The sequence below is a fragment of the Battus philenor genome, unplaced genomic scaffold (assembly GCF_028537555.1).
Source record: "Battus philenor isolate CCGP_79_NKW_IND1 unplaced genomic scaffold, ilBatPhil1.0.hap1 SCAF_1, whole genome shotgun sequence".
Classification (NCBI taxonomy): domain Eukaryota; kingdom Metazoa; phylum Arthropoda; class Insecta; order Lepidoptera; family Papilionidae; genus Battus; species Battus philenor.
In genome coordinates, this window is record NW_027181661.1 from 7,910,301 (window position 1) to 7,927,313 (window position 17,013).

Consider the following 17,013-nt stretch of genomic DNA (forward strand, 5'->3'; position numbering starts at 1 on the left):
CCTCTCTGTAGATTTCATTTACAACATTTCTATAGGAGGGGAATATTATAACTACTTTTACTGATATGCATTATAATACTAAATAAAAATTATGAACATACTAGCATCATCATAATTTGACATATAATAGCGTAAACTTAGTGATACCTAGATTACATAGCATCAGATATTACTCATATTAAAGATTCATCGGTACTAAGTTCACGGAGCGGAAGAGTCCGTGAATTAGATTTAAAACTAGAAACTAAAAGCTGGTGGGGCGCCTACCAGTTGCATGGGGACGCTCGTACATTGTTAAGGCTCTTCGCGGTAGAGCTTTGACGGGGTGTGTTGCCGAAGTGTGCTTGCTAGTTAGTACGGCAGCCAGGACCACAGGCGAGCCGAAGAGGAATCTGGATCCAACCACGGTTCGCCTACGCTGTTCGCGGTTAGGGAGCGGGCGGCCGCTCACTAAAACGGGTGTTGTAGTAGTGAGTTTTGTCATATAGAACGCGACGACCCGTGTAAAGTGTTGCAGGTGCAGCGGTGCACTTTCATGCACGACAACCACTGCATGTGCGGAAGTGGCTAGATATTGGTCCTTTCTTATTAAAGATTCATAAGTTTTAAATCATAGTTTATCCGTGTTCAGAAATTATTACAAAGATTTTTTGTCATAGAAATTTCAGACAGACTATATCTTAAATCTATACACATTTCAGTTTTGTATACATTTTAAATTTGATAACGTTTTTCTCGTTGCATCAATGTGTCCTTTGTACTAACAAAAACATCTATGTATATTTATAATTAAGATCTATTTCTACTGTACGTTTCAAAAAAATGATAATTTGTGTAATAACCTCATAAAATTTTAGAAATGATCTATTGATCGTAGAACTATAAAATGTGCTTTTTCAATTTCATAGGAACGATAAATAGATATGGCACACAAAAGGTTTAAATAATTTTCCTATTACCATTAACAGATAATACGCTAAATACAAGTGTTACTATTAACAGTAAGTTATGACCATATTATTAAACAGCTATTACCACTACGTTAATAAACTATAGACAATAGTATTTGTAAAAATTTAAGAAATTATTTTTAAAATAAATTTAAAAAGGTAGATTTTAAATTTAAATTTACTCTCTTGCCTTCACTCATATTAAAATTGCGTGTAAACCTCTGTTTTAATAAGAGTCATTTTAGTTTTTTGTTATGAATACTAAGCCTAGGTAAATATTTTAATCGATATTTTAGTCTTTCAAATGTTGACATATAAGTTTAAGTTTATGTTACAGTGTATACAGTGCTAGTGGCAGATTGTTATGACACTCAGTTCCCACATTAGCCGATAAGGGTAACTGATTTTAAAACCATTGCAGAGTTTAATAAAATACAAGTTTTATTAAAAATTCTTTTACTATATAAATCGTAGCTGATATTTAATTTGGGAGAAAGAGTTAAAATAATGGTAGGCCGCCTCACAAGCGCCAAGCAAAGCGCTAAATATGAACAGCTGTCTTCAAAATCCGATGCCGACGAAGAAATTTACACAAGCAAAACTAAAGGAAAATGGTCTGATATTTGTGTCCAGAAAAGTCTTTTGTCATTAGGACTCATTTTATTATACTTTTCACTATCTATTGGTCTTACTTTCTACCAAAGATGGCTTTTAAAGGTATAGTCTAAGGTTCCATATTATATCTAGTCCATATCTTATTGTAAATGTCTTATCAATTTTTGTTAATCCTGTATAAAATAAAGTAAACCTCTAAATCTATCAAAACAAGTTTTGTAAAAGGAAGCAAATTAAAAATAATTATGATTCTGGGAAACTAAATTTAAAAATAATGCATCATAAATCGTCTTAATTTTTTATTGTCACTAAAACTTTAAATAGGACACTGTCTTGCTTTGTAATGCCATTGCAATTTATCACCAAGCAACAGTTTGCAAGGATTTCTCTTGTCTAGTTAATGCCATATGCCAAGGAGTCAAAGTGCAGATGTGTTTTCCCACATAATATATTTTTATATACATATAAGTGGTGGACCTTAAAACAATAAGTGGCATGGTCCTCTGGTATTGTACTATACTTTTGTATCACAAAAATTTTTGATCAGATTTTGATGTTTTAATAGGCAGAGTTTATAAATGTCTTGCATAATTTACTCATGGTATAAATATAAGCCTTTTATAGAACTTAAATCTTCTTTATATTAAATTATTGAATCAGGTAAAGATTAAACATTAATCAAATAAATTCAAGTTCAGTTTTAGTATGAGCCGAGACTGGATGTTCAAATTAATTTAACTCTAAAGTATTATTTTTTAAATTTAACTCTGAAGTATTATTTTAGGTTTAGACGAAGTAATATATCAAATAAACAAAAAAAGTTTATTTGAGCTTATCTGACCACAAGTAGGTGCAGTTGTCTCTCTTACACAACTAATATGCAACAGCCTTCTCCATTAGCATTCTGGAATTTTGTTGGTACAGACGTACAGTAACAGTACAGTACAGAAGAAAATTCATAATAAGCTATTACTTCAAATTTTTGTAAACATGTAACCAAATATCATATCTCAGATAATAACTCTACAGGATCTGCTATTTTATCTATGATAATTATGTCTCCTTTGACTGTTATATTTACTATTCTAATATAATAAACCTCCCAGGGTGCTGTGAAACTGTTTCTTGATTATAATCACAAGCATATTTTTTTTAATTAAAAAAATCATGTTTAAATCGAGTTACAAAAACTATGTATAGTTTAGTGCATTTGTCTCACTAACAAAACACATTTTCTGCTATACTATGTTAGGATAATTTATTTTATATATCAATGCATAATGTGGTATTTATGTGAGCTGATATTTTTAGGATTTCCATTACCCGCTCACCGTGGTTATGTATCACCTGATAATAAAATGGATTCTATCAGTCTTTGTCAGAACTATCTTGCATTTGATTTTGGGGACTCCACAGTTGGTCCTCTCTTTTATGACTTGCCTGAAATCAGTTGGTCCAACTGGTTTTGCCAGTGGAATTGATGTGGGGTTTTCCAACTGGGGACTTGAATTAGTTACAATTTCTCTCTACACCATGACTAAATCAACTACTATCATCTTTATTCTTGGATTTGCGATATTTCTTGGCCTGGAAAAAAAGGTAAGTTTTATTGAATTCACATAGAACTATAACTTCTTTATACTATTAAGTATCTACCACACATGGACAGAGTTTGACTTACTGTTCAATTATATGAATAATTCAACAATGGTGAATGATAAAACATTTTCATGTCACAAACATGTTTTGCTAACAATGTTGTACATCCTTTGAAAATAGAAAAGATACCTACTACTTGCAAAAAGAAAAAATAAAACTAAATTAAATTCATTACATTGAACACAATTACAATTTACATTTAGTACTATATTTTAGTGTATTGTCATATATTTTCTACACTACATAATTTTGCAAGTGATTATCTTTGTGTGTTTAATAACTTCACTGTTATAATATTTTAGTATAAAATATGATTTGTGGTGAACATAGTTAGTGATTTTCGTCTTAACCTTATTTTAACTTAAGTTTATTGTTAGTGCACATAAGTGATGCTATCTATATCATTTTTAGATAATTTTTGATTATCTATTTATAATAATGCTTTTAATGTCGTACACGATGTTGAACACATATATTACAAACAATAGCTATAAAGCAAACTTTCATATGGATAATAGGCTACCAAAAGAGTCAATGTTTATTTTAATTCTTATTATATACAAGAGGTATTAGATGTTCAGACATCACAAAATTTTATTTATAGGTTAACATGAGACAACTGCTTTAACTTTTGTGACTAAATAAATAAAATTAGTTATATAAGTCATTGCTTATATTACTAATTTTATTTATTTATATATAATTATATTTATATGTTTTGTTATTAATATAACATGTGAAATCATTGAATTTCTGTATTGTGATCTTTAAAAATTTTAAAATTTTGTCTTTTTGTTACATAAGCCATTATATAGCGAAAGAAATATATTTTGTAGTATTTTTTATATAATGTAAATACTTACTTCTTTCTATAGTTCAGAGTACTGATTTTTTTCTTAGTGAATAGAAGTAACTGTTTTAATTGGCTCTTTTTAGCTCATTATTTTAACACAAGTCTTTAGCTAATCAATAAAAAAAAGTGTGTCTGTAATACATTTGTTATTGTATGCAACAAAACTGTTATTTTTGCTATAAAGCTTGTTATGTAAAGAGATTGTTTCTTTCAATATATAGTATATAAATATTTTTTATTCAAAGCATTGATGTCTTTTAGTGTGGTCTACTTATGTGGTTAAATGTAAGTAGGTAACCTTGTATTTTCTTTTGCAGTCCTGGTCCCTTGTAGGCATCGTGTTGATGATTGCTGCAGGTCTCATAATGTTCACCTACAAAGCTACACAATTTAACATCCTGGGCTTCTATTTCCTCTTGCTGGCATCATTTGCAGCTGGTTTACGATGGTCCTTTGCCCAACTTCTCATGCAGAAATCTAAACTCGGACTTCACAATCCTGTTGATATGGTATTTCATGTTCAGCCTTGGATGTTCCTGTCGCTGCTCCCATTCACCATGATGTTTGAAGGTAAGTCTTATATAAAAAAGAATAAGAAGTAGTATAATTCATCCACCATTTTCTAGAACTAACACACAGAGTGATTGGAAATATCTGTAAAAGCTTTTAAAGCCTTTACACCTATTTAAAATCAGCTTGTATATATATTTTTTAATTATTGATTGACAAATTTGTTATGAGCCATCCATCACAAGGTAAGAAACATGCACGGTGTAAAAGAATTGGAATTTAAAAAGCAAAAAATATTGTTCTAAATGAATGTTATTTATTGATAGAAGCTACTGGTAAATTATATATATAAACAGAATCATATGACCGTTAGATTGAAATACAGGAAGGAAGAGGTATGTGATTTTTGATAATTCTATTATAAACAGGATTATGGTTATAGAATACATAAAGGTCTTCAGAAGACACTGGATGTAGGCTGTTTTCAACTGGTATATTGGAAATCTATGAGTGGGTCAATGTTTAGCAGTGAACGTCCTATGGCTGAAATGATAATGATAAAAAATATTATTAACACATGTTAATTTTTATTTATATTATTGCAAATGCAAATATTAGAATTACGCATGTTGTTTTTGGCTATTTAGTTCAGATAAACAGAAGGAAAAACGACTTTTTGTTAAAAGAATTACTCAAGTGATGTATTTTTGTTATAATCATCATATCTTTGGTGAAACACATTGTTGCCATTGAATTTCTTTTAGCAGACTAAGTAAGGTTGTCTAGTAGAGATCTCCTCACTCAATGAGAGCGCCTGTTGTAGCTCTGTATAAAATATTTAATTTTTAATTTTATTTTTTATCTTTTTTTTATAACATTTCCTTTAAAATGTATTTTAATTGTAATTTAGTGTATAATAAAGTGTAAAATTAAGAGTAGATAAGAACTCCAATCTTTGCTCCGATCATCTTGGAGGATATACTAAGCTGATGTAAAGAAAATCATAACCACAATATTTATTGAAAGATATATCTAACTATCACTTTGAAAATTTCACTAATACAATCTTTATATCAATTAAGATTGTGGAAATAATGTAATTTAAATTTGAATTCTAGAATGGATTAAAGTATAAGATTTTAACGTTGAGTGCAATTTATTCTTAGATAAAAATAACAGAAAATTGTGACTCTGTATTTTAATTGCTTTTTTCATTATCAACTGTTTTGTTTAAGTTTTTATACAAAACTATTATTTTTATTTGTAGAACAAAATGAAATCGGTTATTTCCAAATTTTATTTTTACTGTCAGTTTTTGATGTTTAATATTTTCGGCTTTTCCTGAGGTCAACCTGTTATTGATTTTTAACACCAAAAATGAATATTAAAAACAACTATATGATAAAACATCAAAATAAAAAACTGATAAGAAATTATATAGTTTGTTAATGGCTTAAATAGACATAATTTTTTTGGTGATAGATTAATAGAATACAGTACCCGGCGATAAATATTGCACATCGACTTCGATGTGTTTTAATATTAATCGTTAATTCTATGGATTATATTTATTTTTGTGAAATTCAATTTTTAGGTCGACTCATAAAGCAATATTACATTTGTTTTTGCTAATAGAACGTTTGCATAAATAATGATTGATCATGTTATGAATAATATAATAAGCAATTGATGAAATATATATATATATATATATATATATATATATATATATATATATATATATATATATATATATTGTTAGTGTAAAATTTGATGGGTTACGTAACTTTATAATCTCAAATCTACGTAAACAGTTGTCTCGTGTTATTCCACAATAATTTGAAATTGTAATTCGCAAGTGCTCATAAATAGATCTGGGAATATTTTATGGTGATTTGGTTTCAACATTGACGCCCACCTTGACCTTTTATAATGCGCAGTTTTTTCTTCCTGTCGTAGGTAGAATTACAATATTACCGATGTAATGTTTACGGACGAATTCATTAGGGCTGTATCAATTTAATTGTTATGATTTTAGAGATATCAATAAATGATTCTTAATTAAAGATGATTTCAAATTTTTATTTATTTGAACTAAAAATGTTCCTCAAGTAACCACAATTTCCAAGCTACACTAGCTGTGTCTCGCCCACTTCGTGAACTTAACCGTATTTGGTAGTAGAATTTCGTAAAATCCATCCTAGCAGACCTCTACTCGTCAAAGGGGATATTTCTTCCATATTTCTGTTCTTTATTTCTATTCTATTTATTAGCCATATGGTTGTAAAGATGTTGTAATGAGTCAGTACACGGGTAGAAATTTTTCTATCTCTCCATCCATATGTATAAATATATATCATATAAAGAAGTAAAACTAGTATGAGATTAATATTTTTAGAGATCATCTCTGGTATGCCTTCACGAGACAATCGTGGCCAGACCATAACATGTCATATGCAACAATTTAAAAATTTTTGTAATGTTAAATCTTAGGAAATAACTGCTGTGACATATATCACAAAAATCACGTCCGAGTTAAATGTGGCCTCTTTCCCAAATAGGCTGCGATTGTAAACTACGTAACTATGTATTTTAAGTTAAAGGCTACTATAGGGGAGATTAATTTGATTCTATTTGATATCAAATTGGGTTCAGCTGGGCATTCACTGGGCAACTTATGACGTAATCGCTATAAATAAATCAAAGTGAATAATGACATCTTCGCTCGATACCTTGAAACTTGAAGCTGTACGTTATGTACCGTTGTTACACTAGACACGGTTTCTTCAAATAGGAATAGTAACAGCATCTATGTGTGGGGTTAGTTATTATCACTGTGGTGATATCTAAATCGCATCTAGTTAAAAATATCAAAAAGTGTAAATTAGGGATGGTGATGTAGGAGATAGATCGTTGAGTAAAAATCGAACGTATAAGAAACACTGTATTCAACATTGCTAGTCGATTGTTGCTAACCGATTTGGTTCTTGATTCTCTTCTGCCTTGTTCCTACGCTTCTTAGTTCTTTGCTTCTTCTGCTTTATTTGGCTTCTTTATTTTGTTGCTATATCTATACATTTTGCGTAGTACAACTCGTGGGTGAGTGATCTCGCACAAGTCTGCGTGTAGTGGATAGTGTCATTCCCAACCCTACCACAATATCTTGTTACTCTGTAATCGCAAAGATAAAATCTCCCAGGAAAATTTAAAATATCATTATCTGCGTCAGAGTGTATATAAATATTTCAAGAGATCATCTTTATTAAATATCTTCGAGTAACACTTTTTGTACATTTTCTGTTTTGCAATGTTCTATTTTACTTTCTCCGTATCATATTCGTCGGTAAAGGTAGTGTAGAACAAAAAACCAAAGGCAAGAGTAAAATTATAGTGAGTTATTGTTATTGGTTGATTTTCTTGTTTAGAATATTTTAATGTAACTTTTTGAAAAAAAAAGAGTTTTTTTTATCTCCAAACAATTTAGATAACATTTTCTTGCAATGGAACTAAATAGATATAATGTTACTATCATAGATAAGTTTGTGTCGGTAATGAACGTTTACAATATTACTCGTGTTAATTTTTGTTTTTGAATGGAGACAGTAAAATATTGTCACGATATTATACGTTGATGTGTTTCAGCGTAGCAAAATTTCGTATAATGTTTTACAATTCACTGTATTATTTGTTTGATAGAAATGGCTATGATTTAGTTTTTTTATATAGTAATGTTTTTATTCGGATAAAACTGAAATTTGTAATGAAGTTAACTATAATAATGTAATTAAACTTTTATCTAAAAAAATATTGTAGTAAATACAGTCAAATAATTTACAACAAATTATAAAATCACAAACACCTCGTTATGCGTTTAATAAAATTAAGTATATGAGGTTGTGTTTAATTGTAAAATGTAACTATTTATATTATTCCAAATATTTATAAGAAAATTAAAACAACATTACAACCCTTAAATGAAAATCCAAATACGAGAAACCATGTAAGAAACTTAGGTTATTCGCGGAGGCGTCGAAGTAGAAACTTGGGAGGCGAGTATAGGCCGGGAAACACAGCTTTAGGCCGGGGATATTAGAAATCTATGGGAAGGCATACATCCGTCAATGACAAAGTCATAATCGTCGTCGATTTAGCTCACACACGTCCACAGGTTTATGAGGGAAGTGCGATTCCCCATAAAAAATCTATTTGTACCCCACATACCATCATTGCCAGGCTTGGCAGGCGGATCGGCAATCATAGTGTGGTATTATGATACGTAGAGAATCCTACCCATCCTCTGGAAACTTCTTTGTGATTCCGGTAATTGAACTCGCAACCTATGAACGGAAAACAAACAGCTCGAACTTGACGAACTTGCTTATCGTCGATCAAAACGATATAACTTAGTATATTCATTGGAGATTTGACACTGCGGTTCATAAAGAAATATGTGCGTCACAGCCTACATAAATTTTGCAGGAAATCATCTTTATTTAATATCATCCAGTAATACTTTTTGCACGTTTTCTGTTTTGCAATGTTCTCATGTGACTTGTAAATTGTATCAGACATTAACCCAATATAGAAAACAAGAGATGTGAATTTATAGAGAATTATTATGATCGCAGGATTTTCTTGCTTCGAGTATTTGCGATCTCTGCCGCACGAACTGCTGATGCCCACCGCGCTCAAGGTGTCCGTGGGAGCTACCATTGCATTCGCTATGGAAATCAGCGAGTTCCTTGTCGTCACATACACCTCTAGTCTCACTCTATCGATCGCCGGAATCTTTAAGGTGTGCTATGGTTAAGAATTAATACAAAGTTTATATTTTTCAAATTAAATAGTTCAATTCAAATTATGAGGTCTTTGTTAAATTTAGGACGGTTACATCAAAGTGGCGGCGTGGTTAGGGCATACGTGGCCATAGGTGGACAGACGTCGTAGTCGCGGCAAGTCGTACAAATATTGGCATCATAAGACCGTTCATTGTGGCGATCATCGGGGAAGGTTTATGCCTGTCAGCGGGCGTCTATCCGCTGATATGATGATGATGAAGTCCAAGATAAAATGAATAATCTAGTCATCTTTGTAGGTTCAAAAATAAGCAAGCAATTATTAACAATGATAGGCGAGTTAAATAATAAAACCCGTAACACCTTGCATCAAACACTTGGATCAAATTTTTAACTTGTTAAGTATATTAAATTTCAATAAAGAAAAGGACAATTATTACCTGATGGTTAGTTATGTGGCCTGCCGATGACAGTTCTATGTTCCACCACGTCTGCTTTAGTTCCTAGAGAGTTAAAAAATTCTTTCATAGTAATACGTACGTGACCATAAACAAGAATAAACGAGTTATATATTTTTTCAACGCACAAAGAACCCTTAAACATTGTATGTTGGAAAGGTGTATTGATAATACATGTAAAATTATTAATGTTACAGGAAATGTGTATACTAGTACTGGCGGTAGAAGTGAGCGGCGATCAGTTAAGCCCAATTAATGTGGCGGGACTCGCGCTCTGCCTGATGGGAATCATTGGCCATATTGTTCACAAGGTGTTAGTAATTAAGGCTGTTACTGGAACAGTGAGGGCGTTGAAAGAGGACGACTTGGACATAGGTAAGGCGAGAGCTCTGAACCAATCCGGCGAACACAAGATTCCGCTTCTTGAAGACCAGAAATGGCATAGTGGAGCAAGTGAAGACAGCGACATGGACGCAAACATCATCCTACACGAAGTACTGCAGAGAAGGGACGGGAGATAAACACTCAGCTCCCGCAACCGACAACAAACATCGACGTAAAAGATTTTTTTACCATAGACCTAATATTTTTATATTAACGATATATTCCAACGTTTGTGACGTTCCCTTCAGCATTTTCCAAAAAAAAAAAAAAAACATTATAAACTAAATTTCAGTTACGCAACAGCCATTTAACTGGCGTTGAAGTCATAGATTTTGTATAACAATTTCATAATATTTACACTTATAGATATTTACAAGGGATATACGAATAGAAACATCACTAGTTATTTACATAAACATAGCATAAGTAAACTGTCAGTAAATCTGTTCAATAATCGAACTTGTGGTAAAAATGCATTTAATATGTACCGTATGTTCAAGGTTTAGGACATTTTATCTTGAAAGTAATGTCTTTCTACATAGAGTTTAAACTTGCATAGTTATTTGGGGGCTTTTTAATATTATCGATGCTGTATCCTACTCCTAGTATCCTTTTACCTTCTAGTGTAATGAAATTGTTAAGTCAGAATAGGAAAAGGAAACAGGTTGCGAAATATAAAGAAAGTTTAGTGGGTTTTTAGTAGTATCTACCAGATTACATTTGTTTATGCATTTTTTTTCCATAAAAACTATTTCGTAGGAAATTTAAGCTGTAAAACTACATAAAAATGATCCGATTTAAACTGTATAAAGCATTTTGGCCATAGAAGAATATCTAACGTAGTTTTAATCCCTTCGCTGCAGGGTGATTGAGTATACGTGTACAAAGTTTAGAAGAGTGAAACTATACCTTATTTATCAAAAAAAGTTTAAAGTTATTACATCTATAACAATCAGCCATTATAAAGAGATCAATCATTCTGAAATTTTTATTAAAGTGTTTTTTTTCTTTCTGGATCGTAACAGGTTAATTTTTTTGTTAGTGTTAATGTAAAATTCAAAATAATGTACCGGTTTTCGTACTTGTACGTGAATTTAAGCTTAAATTGCAAATATATGTATTTTTTAAAATTTAATTTCACTGCAATATAACCTTAAAATCTCTGGCATTAGTTTGTTGTTATACTATGATGCGACAAACTAGAAATAGTTACAATCAAGCCGTAGAATGACATTACTTTCGAATCTCTAATATTTCACATCTAAACATTCCATTGTCTAATAATTAAAATTATTTTATATTTATTACAATTATAATTTGAATTTTATTTACTTCAGAAGTGATGCAAATATTGCCAATGGGTTCAAATCCATAAAATTTTTATAGTGTACTTACAGAGATACATCACCTACTTATTTGGCAAACATTTTAGTTGATTAAAAATGTAGTCATTTTAAGATAAAATATATTGTGATTGTTTTTATTTATATTTTTGTTATAAAATCTGTTAAAAATATTCAGAGTGTATAAAGTCAATTAAGTTGATCAAATTTTTTTTCTCGTTTTTTCTTTATAATTTCGGTAGGTTTTGTTTTTTTTTCTTTACGATGTTTTGATTGACGAACCTTTTCTATTTAAAGTCTTGATTTTTTTAAAACAACTAAAGTTGTGTAGGAAGAAAATTTTTTGTTTAGTTGCATCAGTTAAGCGAACTCCACACATGAATGACAAAGAAATTTTTAAGTTTTTTTTTTTTTAATTCAGGAATATTAACTCTGCAAATATAATGGCCCAATGTGTTTTACGGTACACACTTTATAACATAAAATAAAATTTTACGCGGATATTTATTCGCAAGTTTTGACTTTTATTTAAATAGTTTAATTAAGTGAAAAAGCTGATTATATATGTTTTATCGTCGTGTTGGAAAATTTTATTGATAACAAAAACCAAGCCTTTTTTGAATTAAAATTTTTTACGATGTAATAAAATTTAAATATTAGGCCATTATATGTGAAATTCATATCAACACTGCAATTGCGTCATGAATTGATAGAAGCAAATGAGCTAACACTCGCTGAGTTACTTATCACATAAGGTTTCTGAATCATTTCGGGCTTGTTTTGAAAAATGGATCCCATATGATAATCGGAAACGTTCATAACTACGGAGCGGTGTTTTTCAATTCGTCGTAAGTCTTAACCGGGCGGGCACTAGCCAAAGAAAAAGGTATTGTTATATACTATAATGAAGAGAACATTTCAGTGACAATATATATGTCTTGTTACTTTTAAAAATTAATCAATTCGTGATGAAACTTTGACGTTATAATTTAGTTTATTTAATTTTTTTTTAAATTTACCTCGTATTCATTTTAAAAATATAAATCTCTAGAAGGTCCCTCGTTACAACACGCTCCAAACCTTGCTTCAATTGATTACCACTTTATTCGAAATTCAGATAAATTCTTGCAATTAAAATAGTTCACTAATGAGATAATCAAAATTTCCTCAAACTTCATTGAATCGTGATCACATGATTTTTAGCCAACGATCAATAAGCATCACACAAATAAGCAGAATAGGTTCATTAACAATGGTGCCTGTTTAGATTATTTTATGGCGATTTCACATGTAGGGACCTAATGTTAGTTTTCAAATTAATATTTATGATAAATATGCTCACTTTTTATCATTATTATTTAAAGAAAATTAATTTTATGTGAAGAATAGGGATCCGATTATTATCAGTGCTATTTCTAAGTAAATCAACCTGTGGTGGTTTACAACAGTTATCATCCAAGCTTAATATTGATGATATTTATTATTGTTCTTTGGAAATATACATAAAAACCTAAACGATCTCATACGTGTCTATAATATAATTTTTTTTTGTAAAGATAAGTTAATTAAATGATAATCAAACAGGGAGAACTCCGACGGCGCACAAGTAATCTTGTTAAATTGCATTTAAATATCTATTGGTTATATGTAGCAAAACTAGTTAGTATTCTTACTAATATTTACTAAAAAATATTCGTGACATCACAAAAATGTTTTCATTTGATATTTCATCACATATCTGTTCTTATCGTTTTTATTTATAATAGTCATATAGAATTTTTGTTGTCATATTAAGGTCACTGTGTCGCTATACGTGAATTTAAAATAATTTTTAAATGTTAATTCTTCTGTTATACAATAATCTCTGTAGATTGATAACTTCGCTTAAAATCTTAAAGAATGGCAAGACTGCGAATTCAATGATAAAAAGCATAGTTATAAGATTTTGGAACGTATATACATTTTTTAAATATTTACGATAAGCGAATTAAATAATGTTTTTTGCAATTATTTAAATACAGAAAATTATAAAAGTTACATTTAACGACGAATCGAATAATTTAGAGGTCTAAAAATCGAATACCAGAACTAAACCAAAAAATTACAATAATGCACATTTTATATAAAGATATTTACATGATCGACATTTGTTGCAAACGTCATTTGTTTGTAGGTAAAGTTTAATGTCTATGTTACATAAAATAGACCATGTAATTATACTTAATTTAGTGCAATAATACTTGGTTGACAAGACTTCATCTTGCTACTATCTGTCTAGTAACAAATAAGACTAGAGAGCCAATAATTATAAAGATATTTTTTTTTATTTAATGACTTATCCGTAGCAGCCATCGGTAGATTCATAATCATTATAATGATTCATCTTTTCTACAGAAGTCAGATGTTAATATATCGACAGGTATGATAAGGATTTTTAGGAAAAATTTTCTTTAACCCTCAATCTCGTATTTTTGACTTATTATCTCGGACGTTATTTTGATTTCCAGCAAAGAGCTACTTACTAAATATTTATTAACAATTTTCACCTTACTGTTGCTGTTAGAACAAAAGAAGCAAGATTTTAGCTTGTGTTATAATGGTAATTGTAAGAATAATGATGATTTTTTTTTTAATTTCCACTATAAGGAAATAACAAACATTACGTAAGATGTTTGGTGTTGTGATATGGATTTAAATTCCTTGACAGTTTAGTAGTTGAAATTAACTTGATCACGGTTATAAGGAGCCGTTTTTCGGTCGCTCTAAGTTGGATTACTGTTTTACATTTTTTTTAAATTTGACAAGGCGATATTCCAGTTTTTAGCATTATAATTTTTAAAATTTAACTTTAATTTTAACTTAAGCCTAATTAAATGGGTTGTACAAACCTATAATGATCTCATTTGCAATATATAAGGGCAGAAGTTTTAAAAAAATACTTTTGTTGAAAACTGAAATAAAGCTAGTGACACATTAAAGTGTCCCCGATAATGGTAACGTAAATTATAAGAAACATTTTAATTATATAATTTAATAACATTATAATATTATAACTTCCATCAAAAATATGTAAACATTTTGTCTAATATTTAAATGAATGTATCTCCGTCTTATCTTTAGGAATACTTAGCATCATATTGTTAATTCTTTGTTCCAAGCGGCCCTTTCAGCACCGTGTTTGTTCACCAATCTATAAATATCTCTTTATATTTATTTACACGAGAAATTTTAATATTATTGAAATTTTATAATACTTTACAAATAAAAGCTAGTTTTATGTTCAAATTTAATTTTTATGGCGATTCGCAATATCTAGAAACGGCTCTTTGGAATAAAGGAAATTAAGTTTGTTTTGTTGATAAAACCAAGGGTTATACTATTATAATTAAGCTTTGTAGTGTTAAGTGCAATTTTAAAATAAAGAATATTACAATAGATTGCGTTTTATTGGAAATAAATTAAAGACTGGATTTAAAATAGTTCTTTCTAAATGATTATAGTTTATGCAATAAGGGCAAAATATATTAGGGAGATTAATTCTTCATTATATCAGTAACGAAACTAAGTTGAGACGGTGTCTTCGCGTCTAACTGGCCGCTTAAGCGAAACAGTTTGCCATTTATTAAAGTCGCCGCTTCCATTTTACGTAAGAACATGTTCTTACTTGTCGTATTTAAAGTTTTCTCTGTCAATGTCTTGTTTGACTCAGAATCTAAAGAATTTATAATAGAATCTGCATCCGCGTCCAAATTAAATATGTTTGTCTGGGACTCTTCGCGCCACAACTTTTGCAAGTTCAAAGCCATGAGCTCTAATTGAACTTGAGATAGTTCTTTGATTACGTCAATCTGTACCGACATAACACTATCGCAATTCTTTAGCAAAGAATTTAGTGCTTCTAATACGTCAGCACGCCTTTTTTGGATATTATACTGATTATCAATATTTTTCTCGAAAAACGCCAAGTGCTCATATAGTTCTGCTAATTGCAAAGAACAAGAAATATATTGGGCGGAATGGTGTTCGAAATCGTAGTAATGTTTTGCTCGCATCAGCCATTTGTGCGTGAACGTAAATAATCTTCTAGCTTCTTCTATGCCACCGATCATTTCTACAGGAACTCTGTTTTCGATATCTTTCAAATTCAACGAGGGGAAAATGTATAGTTTCTCTGTAGTGCAATCTCCTTTTCCATTTTTTTCGGGGCCAACATCTTTTTCATTTTCGTCTTCATATTTTTCAACGTTTACCACACTTTCTTCGAGATCATTTAAATTTACTCTCTTCCACAAATTAGATTTAGCCGATGGATTTGAGAAGTACCGATTTAATATTTGTTTCTTAGACAGTTTGAATAGAGTCAGACCGTATTTTACCCAGTGATGGCTAAGTTCTAAGAAGTGCATTTCGAAATCAGCTTTCTGCAGAACAAATTCTTCCGGCACGAGCTTACAATTATCATGGCAAGTACGCAAGACATGATAAGCTGCAGAAAGATGGTGACGGGCATACTCGAGCTGATTGAGATACGTAAAATAGTTACCGAGTCGAGCAGTTCGCAAGGCCCAGTCTTGGGGTGAACCTTCTTTCATTTCCAATTGCCGTCTTAGGGCTGTATGGTTATAAAGCGTGTACTTTTCAGGAATATTCAATTTATTATATAGAAAAGCTTGCATCTGTACATTGTTTGTTATTACTTTATCTATTTTTTCAGGATTTACCTTTTTCATTTTTGTTAAGGATTCTGTTGTAAATAAATCTTCAGCGTCATAGTAATTATCAGATTTTGATTTGCTGATTTTCACATAAAGATCCTCCATGCTTTCAAGAATATCCTTCGCGATTGCTATTTCGTCTAATTGTATAAGATAATAGCATAACAGGTTTTGAATTCGTAAAAGTATGAAAAGACATTCTTCTCTCAACGCGAACTGTTTCAGCTTTTCGAACGCCTCATGCAATAAATTCTTTTTGTCTGATAATGACAACGGCATGCTCTTTACAGAGAGTAATGTTATGTATCCTTCCATGGCCAGGGATCTTACGTACTGATCATGGTTTTCCTTACCGAATACTACCAGCTCCGTATTCAATATCTGTATCTCCCTTTTTAAGTTCATTAGACGTTCGGAAGAGTTTCTATTCTTGATTGTATTTTTGATGTTTTCAAAAGTATTTGAAATACGAGACAAGACCTCCATTATATTAACGCACTTTTAATTTAATATGTGAATCTATCACAAGATTTTATTGAATAGTTTAAACCTTACTTAACAATTTTAACGTGTCACTTTTAAAAATTTCATTCTTAGTGTCAATTTTAAAAATTTCATTCTGCCAATGTGTTTACTTTTTAAATAGAGTAAACCAGAAAGGAAATTTTCAAACCAGTTAAATTTATATCAAATATTGTGGTAATTATTCCATCTATGGTTATTTTTGCAG

General features: G+C 30.4%; 2 protein-coding genes across 2 annotated transcripts; one reads left to right on the forward strand and one right to left on the reverse strand.

Moving 5' to 3' along the window:
- The first annotated feature begins 1,293 nt into the window (after positions 1–1,293).
- On the forward strand, positions 1,294–11,638 carry LOC137933669 (solute carrier family 35 member C2). The gene is made up of 5 exons (XM_068777675.1): positions 1,294–1,667; positions 2,877–3,164; positions 4,395–4,647; positions 9,216–9,382; positions 10,039–11,638. Exons 1-5 carry the CDS (start codon positions 1,458–1,460, stop codon positions 10,360–10,362), a joined length of 1,242 nt encoding a protein of 413 aa, XP_068633776.1. The 5' UTR covers positions 1,294–1,457; the 3' UTR covers positions 10,363–11,638.
- A 3,463-nt stretch (positions 11,639–15,101) lies between these two features.
- On the reverse strand, positions 15,102–16,769 carry LOC137921751 (KIF-binding protein-like). The gene has a single exon (XM_068764572.1). The coding sequence runs from the start codon at positions 16,767–16,769 to the stop codon at positions 15,102–15,104; it is 1,668 nt and encodes a 555-aa protein (XP_068620673.1).
- Positions 16,770–17,013: the final 244 nt, after the last annotated feature.